Source organism: Humulus lupulus, chromosome 1, assembly GCF_963169125.1.
Source record: "Humulus lupulus chromosome 1, drHumLupu1.1, whole genome shotgun sequence".
Taxonomy (NCBI): Eukaryota; Viridiplantae; Streptophyta; class Magnoliopsida; order Rosales; family Cannabaceae; genus Humulus; species Humulus lupulus.
The window spans coordinates 148091348-148100367 of NC_084793.1; the positions used below are offsets into that span (position 1 = coordinate 148091348).

Consider the following 9020-nt stretch of genomic DNA (forward strand, 5'->3'; position numbering starts at 1 on the left):
TCTTTTGTGTTGTTTTTTAGTTTTTTTTTTTAGGTTTATGTATAATTGTTGTCTAATTGTTGTTTTTTAGTTGCTTTTTTGACACCGTATTTTTGTAAATAAAAAATTTTAAAAATTGTATTTTTGAAAACTTAAGGTAGTATTTTTTAAGAAAAAAAATCAGGGACTAAAAAAGTAAAAAAACAACAACAACAACAAAAGTATATTTATGAAAAAACCTCCAATTAATATAAAAACATTTACATTGATTTCCTCATTAAGTGGGAATTATTAATTACACAATAAATGCCCCACACGTGTCACTAGGTGATAGGATTGGTTGGGCGGCCTTCAAACCTGGAGAAGGAGGTGTTCCTTGAAATCCTAACGGAAAGGTATCGGGGACCACTCCTAAAATGAAGTCCGTGCAGAGCATATCTTCTGTGGCCCCTAGGTCTTCGAGAAATCTGCTAAACCGTTAGCGATACTCCTTGGGCTTTCTGAGAGGTTCACGTGAATGCTTCTTTCCCAAGCTTGGCCTCGGGGGTTTCCCGAGGAGTTATACCACAAAGTCTCACGGAGGGTTCCGAGCTCCTTTCTTGGTAAATAATTATTCTGATTCAGATGACTCCTCAGAAGCAGTCAACGTGGCAACACCTTCCCGAGGATTTCTCAGGAGATGCACCATATATGTGGCCACGTATCAAGAACCGCTAATGTGGAAGCGTATTCGAAAAAGCCCTAGAACAAAAAGTACATTGTGCAATTAATCATTGACAACAAGCGAAATTTCTTATATGACACTACTATATCATAATACACATGTTTAGGAAAATTATCTTGTTGACTCCAATCCAATTTGTTGTATCTTTTCTTAATCAAACAGATTGAGACGAAGGAATTTGTGACACATACATATGCCCAAACTTCCACTACAGTTATAAAATACAACCAACTGTGAAGAATTTGAGCTTGAGGGTGCTTGAAGAAGGGGCTTGTAGCGGGGGGAACGACTAAAGGCAAAGAGCAGCATCTCTGACAGCGACAAATGATGAATAGTGAAGTTTGGTGAGTAAAGTCACAACTCACAATTGAAGAGGAAAAAGAGTCTCATGCTTTAGGATTTATTATTTCGTTATAGGATTTTTTTAGATCAAGTTTTATTCTGATGGCCTAAACCCATCTCAAATATTTATATTGGAGATTCGAACACCACCCTTTACCACACAAAAATGACCAATTTCTACATTGTTCAATAAAAAAATAAAGAGAGAAGACCAACTCTACATTCTTTCACGTGCCATGCATTTAAATAAACTGATTAGGAAGAAAAAACACATGCTGACCAACTCGATAGATATGTTTACCATTTGACCATACGTGATAATACACATCATTACCAAAAATGAATAGCCAAGGCAGGAAGGGGAAATACAGTTGAAAAACTTGACATAAAAAGAGAAATGTATACATGTGTAAGAAATGAGGCGCATAATGAGAGCCAATTCTTTCAGGCGTGTACGTTCTCAAGCAATATATATATTCTTTTCAATATTAAAATTTCTCACTTTTCCAAATGAGGATTACAGAGAAGGCATTACAGAATCTAGATTTTCTCAAACCCAAAATAAAGAATTAGAACTCCATGGTCATGGATTTGAGAAGAAACAAGCCTTAAGACAACTAAGGTAAGCTCAATTATTATTCTCCGATCGTTCATAGTACCCTTCTATGCCCTCCAAACGCCCATATCTGCAAGCATAAATTTAAACAGAAACCATTTAATGAAAAATATGTTAGCTCCTTCAATTGCAAAATAAAATCACAATCAACGACAATATTGCAGAATAACAAAAACAGAGAGTGAGAGTTTATTGATATTGTCTCAAATTTTACTTAAAACAAAGATAATTTAACAATGCACTCAATACATAAATGTGTACTCTTCAAAAGAAAAGGACAAAATATGAATAAATTAACTTCATTTCCAAAAGAGATCTAGTGCACTGTGCACCCAATTGCCCTATAACAAAACGTGTCACCATAACCAAAAGTTTCAGCTTAGCTCTTGGATAGTTCTATAAATTTACTAATAATCTACCTAATTTTATGAATTCTCAGGGCCAGACATACTAACCTTTAGATTTGTATCCCAACTTCCTGTACACAAGGCACTCCCATCAGCTGACAAACCCAAGCAGCTAATTCTGCCCTCATGTGAGTTCTGGAGAGATCCCAAGTTCAAAACCACCTACCACAAATTGAACGATAAATCAATCCATTAACATGATCTGCTAGGACATCTATCAGAGCACAAGCACAAAGAATAGCAGAATAACCAGGGATTTAATCTTTATATGGAATTTACAAGCACTTTATGGCTTGAACACTGCAAATGCTCTCTTTTTCCTGAAAAAAATGTGAGCTCAACCTTTTCCCATGTAAAGTAATTTAGGATGCTTGCCTATAACGCATTGATTTTATAAATATATTATTCTGAAAATTGTCTTGCAGTTGAAACATAAATGTTTGGAAATAGACAGCCAGCAAATTGGCCTGGATAATGTAAGCAAGAGAGCATGCATGAGAGAGAGACCCACAATCGCCATAAAAAAAAATTTTAATTTTGAAATTTTTAAGCTCAATTCTCATTGTCAAAACCTGAAATGACCCCAACCCCAGAATATTTGGAGACTAGAAAACTACACAATTTCTATGCAATTTCTTAGGAGGGATTCAAACCTCAGACTTCTGTAATAGAAACAGACGAACAGATAGACCATTTAGAGAAACAAGTGGAAAATACCTCAGCCAATAAAGTATCCCATACATAGCAATCACCATTTGTGTATCCAACGAAGAGAAGTCTTCCTGATGTGGAGAACGCAATTGAAGTCACATGTGGGGCATCATTATCACCATGCTGCTGGTGGTATACTTGAAGCTGATGCCCTGTTCTTATATCAAATAACCTGCACGTTCCATCATCTGAGCCAGTTCCAAATCTATTGCCATCTGGAAAGAACTTTACAGAATTAACATCTCCCTCGTGACCATGAAATGTCCGCACTGCTCGACTAGCAACACGAGTGTCCCATAATCGTGCAGTTGCATCACATGAACCAGATACAAACATTCTTGGGTTGGATCCATTAATGGAGACACTGAAAGTATGCAAAGGAATCTTACAGTAAAGATCTTTTAAATTTTAATTTTTCATTATCTCCTAGCCATAAGTTCATACTGCAATACTCTTATTAATCACTGTCCACTTTGACACAGTCAGTCAACCATACAGATATTATGATATATATCGAATTAGATAGCCATAGCACTATGGCTATACATATATACAAATTTATATTCCAAGAAACATGAAGACAGATAGTTACAGGCACGATGTTGGAAATTTTAAGCTCGAATTGTGTTTATAACTACACATGTTTATGCATTTTGGAATGCAACTTGTTAAAAAAAATTAGCTACGTGGAACCACTTTTACTTGTGTTTATATATAAAAGGTAGCTTAAGCTCATTTCAACTTCATTTAAGGCAGATACTTGAACATTCAAAGCATGATAAATATTTTTTTGGGTGCATAATTTGCATAAAAGGAACATTTTATGCACATCAACATGCATGAGTTCCATCCCATTTATATATAATACTTTGTGTTCACAAAAGTACCGCAGTGCGAAGGCAACTTAGCTAAACAGTCTGTAATCGTCTAAATACCTCAGTACATCTGCAGTATGTCCAGATTGAAATTCACCCCCAAAAACTGAAGTTCTAAGGCCTGTAGTAATATCCCACAAGACACACGTCTGATCACCAGAGCTTGTAATTAAGTGTGCATCCTCCTCCGGAACGTATTGACAGGAGGAAACATAACCCTTATGCCCACTAAGCATTTTTGCCACAGGAAGATTCCCGTCTCTATCCGTTGGTGAACTAAGATTGAAGATGGAGCAAACACTGTCAAGACCACCACATGCAACGGACTGACCAGTTGGTGAAAAAGCACAAGTCATGACCCACGCACAAGGTAACTTTATAGCATGGGTTTTCTGGCTTGTTAGTGCATTCCAGACAATTAACCGTCCATCCTGAGAAGCACTTACAATTCGATTCTTTTCAGGAGTCCAATCTAATGAATACACCTGAAAATTCCTCAGTAAGAATTGATCTTATATAACCCCATCATTTAGGAGAATATATAGATTAAGAACATGTGAAATTTCTCAATCTTGAATTAAAAAACATATTTAAATTCTAAAAGTAAATAAATATATAAATACGAAGAAGAAGCTAGAATTGGCAACAAATAATTAGCATTACAAATTGTGAAGCGCAGTTTAAAAAAAGAAGAAGAAATGGAACGTGAAAACAAGTTCTCATCCTCCAAAATACTCAATCATCAATTCTATGATTCCAATTTGCAAAGTCATCAAAATCTACAACTTATTCAACTAATTGAGGATCTTAACTAGTACATCTACTAGTTCCATTTGAAATTCAGCAGGAAACAAAAAATTCCACAGGTAACACATTGATACAATCACAACATACTAATACTCCATTACATACATAAAACAATAATACAATTATATATACATACGAACACATAATGATATCAATATATACCTTCCCCGTGTGACCCTGCAACGTTCTACAGCATACCAGATCCGTAGGTCCAAAGCGGACCGCAGTTCTCCCCTGAGACCTCGCATATCCTGCAACTGCACATCCCCCAAAAAGACCAAAGCAATTAGATCCGAAAATATCCAAATCCCACAAAGGAAAAATCTAAGCCCTCCAATCGAACAAAGATAAAAGAATCAATAAGTCCCTCACCATCAGTATCGAGCAAAGCAAGCCGCCTCTGCTGCAATCGTTCTCGGAGAGAGTTGACCGTCTCGTTCGCCGCCACGTGGCGCTCTTTCAGCTCGGCCACAGACATTTTTTCCTTTGTAAAACCTTTCTCGTCGAAAATTGAAACTAGAAGACCGCCATAGACGAAGATGAGAAAAAAGAAAAAAGAAAAGTCAGACCAGATGCTACAGTCACATGAATGATTCTTCAGCCCAGAAAGCTAATCCACCCCGCCAGCCCTAACTTCAGAGCGTCAGATTAGGGTTTTCCATTGCAGCTTTTCTGATTTTTCTCCGCCTTTCCGTCGAAATTTTTAATAATTCTCTCTCTCTCTCTAGAAAGTAAGAAAGAAAGAAAAAGGTTAAGAAAGAGAGATAGGAAACTGAAGAGATTGCAGGTGTGAGCTGGGGCGATGTCTCCTCCTCCTACAGCAGAAGCACTACTCTCTCGCTCTCTCTCTCTCTCTCTCCTCAGCTGAGAGAGATACAAAGGAGGAAAGAAAGAGACAGATTGAGGTTGAGCTGGTCTCTCTCAAGCTCAATCACAAAGTTTAGGCGCGTGGGATTGGAGCGTAGTAAAAGAGTGAAGTGAAGAGGTGCGCGTGATTAGAGTGAATTGCTGTATTTTTTGACTGACGAAAGTGGGTCCCTTCTGTACACGTGTTCTTTAACTGCTACTTGTGCTCAGTCTATTGCTTGACACCTTGTCCATTTGTGGGGCCTTTGGTCTGGTTTGGCTTGGCCTACTCTTGAGTCTCCCAATAATAAATACATGAAAAAATAATTTCGGCAGTAAATGGATTGAGGCATGAATTATGGTATCGACTGGGTCTGAGTGGGCATATGTGTGTTGTGAGGTTTGTAAGAAAAAGTATAAGGAAAGTGAGAGTTGTGAGCTTGTGAGTTTAGTTTGGGTAGTGATAATTGAATGATGTTTTTGATAATACTTAAGTTAAGTCAGGAGAAGGAACGAACATACATACAAAACAAAACAAGAGTGACTATTCATGTATTTAGCAGTGACAAATCCAGCTTACTCTCACTCTCTCTGTCTTGGTTTCATTTCTTTCTTCTATGCTATGCTTTATCAATTAATTCATTGTTTGGGATTTTTTGCCATTTTCCCTTTTTTTTTATATAATTTTGGTTATTTTTTTCTTTCTTTCCTAGGGAGAGGTTATACAAGATGGGTCCTCTACTCGCTCTCAAAATCTTATGTGTGTAACTTAAGTGAGTAGTATTCACAATTCCTATTGTTATCGTAAATACGACTTAGACAAATTCAAATATGATACTATTATCAAACGTATCAAAAATATAAACACGAATATAATACGTTTAGTTAGCATGTTACATAATATATCAAGATTAATAAGTGTAACAAACTATTGTGTAAACCAAACATAAAGACAGCATGTTTAGCGCATAATTAAACATGTCATATCTCACAAATACAAAATTGACAAAATTAAACATAATATATGAAATTTATAAAATCTACCACACAAACAAATACATATCATAATTTAAAAATAGTAAAATACAAATATTATGAATGGGAGAAAAATGTTAGTTTGAGAGTTTCTTATCAATTTTACATATAAGAATATAAAAAATGTAAAAAGAGTTGGGTGGATCTTTTTTAGGTTAAGCCCAAAAATTACTTGTTTATTATACATGTTAATCGTATTCATATGATTATGATAAAAAAATTAAATATCACTCTAATTTGTTTATTTTGTATCATTTTCAAGTTGTGTTATGGTGTCTTATTGTGAATTGTTAATCCACTCCTGAGTCATTTAATAAAAATTATTTTCTTAATTCAAGAATTGACTTAAAAAAAATCAGAATTCAAATTGCAACTACAAATATTTCATGGGTAACAAAAAAATATCCTCTAAAAAGAAAAACTTATATTATTTTAATCCTATATTTTAGCTAAATATCTTATTTGAAATCCTATTCTTAAAAAAATTTGACGATAACCCTTTTATAAAATCTACAAAAATTAACCTTCCATTTTATTTTGGCCTATTTTTTTTTTGATAAAATATTTTTACCGTTATATATAATTAATAAAGTTTGAGTTATTTTTAAAATATATATTAAATTTTAAAAGAGTCATGTGATAATTTTATGAAATTTATTTATTTATTTTTGTTACAAAAATAAATATATATATATATAACAATTAAATTAGGGTTTGTAATTTTTTGGACCCTGTGTTTTGTCCCATTACCTGTTTGGACCCTGTGTTTTGACAAATTATTTTTTAGACCCTATGTTTTGTAAAATGGTTAAAATAGAACCCTAAACTCAATTTTGATAAAGAAAAAATTGAATATAACAACACAGTTTTTAAGGAGAATGATTTTATTTTTGTTCTGGATTGTTAGTTTGGTAAATTATTTGTGATTTTAGTTGAGAAAACATTAACCAAAATCGGGTTTAGGGTTCTATTTTAACCATTTTACAAAACATAGGGTCCAAAAAATAATTTATCAAAACACAGGATCCAACACAAGTAATGAGATAAAATACAGGGTCTAAAAATGTATAAACTCATTAAATTATATTAATGGTAATAAAATAAGATATTAAAAGCCTTATTCTTTTAATAAGATAGTTTTATTTGTGTTTCATTATATACTTAGGGAACATTTAGAAAGCCCCCTTATAGTTATAATTAAATTTAATTCGAGGTAAATTTTAGATTTTGCAATTTTATTTGACCAGAGAATTACATAGTAACTATATAATTGGAGGTAATTAAAGTGTCACAACTAAGTTAGGCTTCTTTCATTTCCAAAAATCATATGGAGATACATTGTTCTTTTTCCTACAAATTTTATTTTATATATGACACACAACAAACAAAGTTTCACCATGCAAATTAAAACACAATTTAGCATGTCAAAACATAGAATTAATCATCTCAAGTTATGTCATATTCTTTCTTTAAGCTATCCAATTTTGGTGTGGAGTGTATGGTGTAGTGCGTTCATGAATAATGTTATGTTATTCATAAAATACATTAAAATAATTTGAAAAGTATTCACCACCTCTATCACTTCTAAGAGTTTTACTCTTCCTTTCCAATTGATAATCTATTTCAACTTTATAGATTTTAAATGTACTAAATGCATCATTCTTCCTCTTGAGCAAATACACATAAGTATACATAAAGCAATCATCTATAAAAGTTATGAAGTATTTATTTCCTCCTCTAGCCAACATACCATTTAATTCACATAAATCATTATATACTAAATCCAACAAGTTTGAACGTCTATCAACATTAGGAAAAAAATTCTTAACCATTTTAGATTTAACACATAATTCACATTTATCATGACCATTCACATCACAATTAATTAATCCACATTTAATAACTCTTTTAATTGTACTATAACTAATATGCGCACATCTATTATGGCACAAAGTAATAGAACTAGAATTAATCACATTACAAGAACTTGATGTCACATTACTATTGTCATTATCAAGAGTACAAAATTTGATCATCCCATCACATGTGTTGTCTGCCTTTTTCGCTATCAACCCTAAGAAGAGAGATTAAATAAATAAGCAAATCGAACACAAGGATTTTTACGTGATTCAGGTTATAAAAGAACCCTAGTCCACGAGTCTCTGGTATTAAGAGGATTAGAAGCTTGTGAGGGCAAGCTTCAATGGTGTATTCTCAAGCAGTGTTTAGATTTCTCTGAGTACAAATTATTTTCTTTCTAAAAAATCAAATCCTTTACAATGAGACTCCCAACCCTATTTATAGAGGTTGGAGTCATTAATACTAATCATAAGTAATTAATATACATTATTCCCATTATTTGAAGATTAATACCAATTCAATGCATTGGGCTGCATTGAATAGAGACCACGGCTCAAGCGAGATCTGCGGGGCCTACTGCAGAAAAGCACCTACTTTATAGGGAACATGCCCCAAGTACTGTCAGGGCGTGCTGTAAGTACCTTCATGTCAGATGGCGTAGTGGGTGTGCGAATTGTCAAGTCGTACACTCGAAACTCTATTGACGGCTCGCCCATAAAGGTTGTCAAACGATCCTATGGCTTTGAAAACCCGCACTTGCTGACACGTTGCGCCTTATCTTAGGTCCGAGAACCAAAACCTCAGACATGTGAGACGAT

At 34.0% G+C, this 9020-nt stretch overlaps 1 protein-coding gene across 1 annotated transcript; it reads right to left on the reverse strand.

The window, feature by feature from the left end:
• Nucleotides 1–1400: 1400 nt before the first annotated feature.
• LOC133798736 (guanine nucleotide-binding protein subunit beta-2) lies at nucleotides 1401–5348 on the reverse strand. Its single transcript, XM_062237199.1, has 6 exons — nucleotides 4834–5348; nucleotides 4624–4718; nucleotides 3715–4139; nucleotides 2786–3143; nucleotides 2117–2230; nucleotides 1401–1731 (listed from the first exon to the last, which is right to left on the reverse strand). Exons 1-6 carry the CDS (start codon nucleotides 4937–4939, stop codon nucleotides 1696–1698), a joined length of 1134 nt encoding a protein of 377 aa, XP_062093183.1. The 5' UTR covers nucleotides 4940–5348; the 3' UTR covers nucleotides 1401–1695.
• Nucleotides 5349–9020: the final 3672 nt, after the last annotated feature.

Bases quoted from the DNA above. Each gene is read 5' to 3' on its own strand.
- LOC133798736 (XM_062237199.1), bottom strand. From the start codon at position 4,939: ATGTCTGTGGCCGAGCTGAAAGAGCGCCACGTGGCGGCGAACGAGACG. The intron at 4,719-4,833 runs GTGAGGGACTTA...GGGGATGTGCAG, and splicing joins TGCTTTGCTCGATACTGATG to TTGCAGGATATGCGAGGTCT. The intron at 3,144-3,714 runs GTATTTAGACGA...GCATACTTTCAG, and splicing joins CATACTGCAGATGTACTGAG to TGTCTCCATTAATGGATCCA.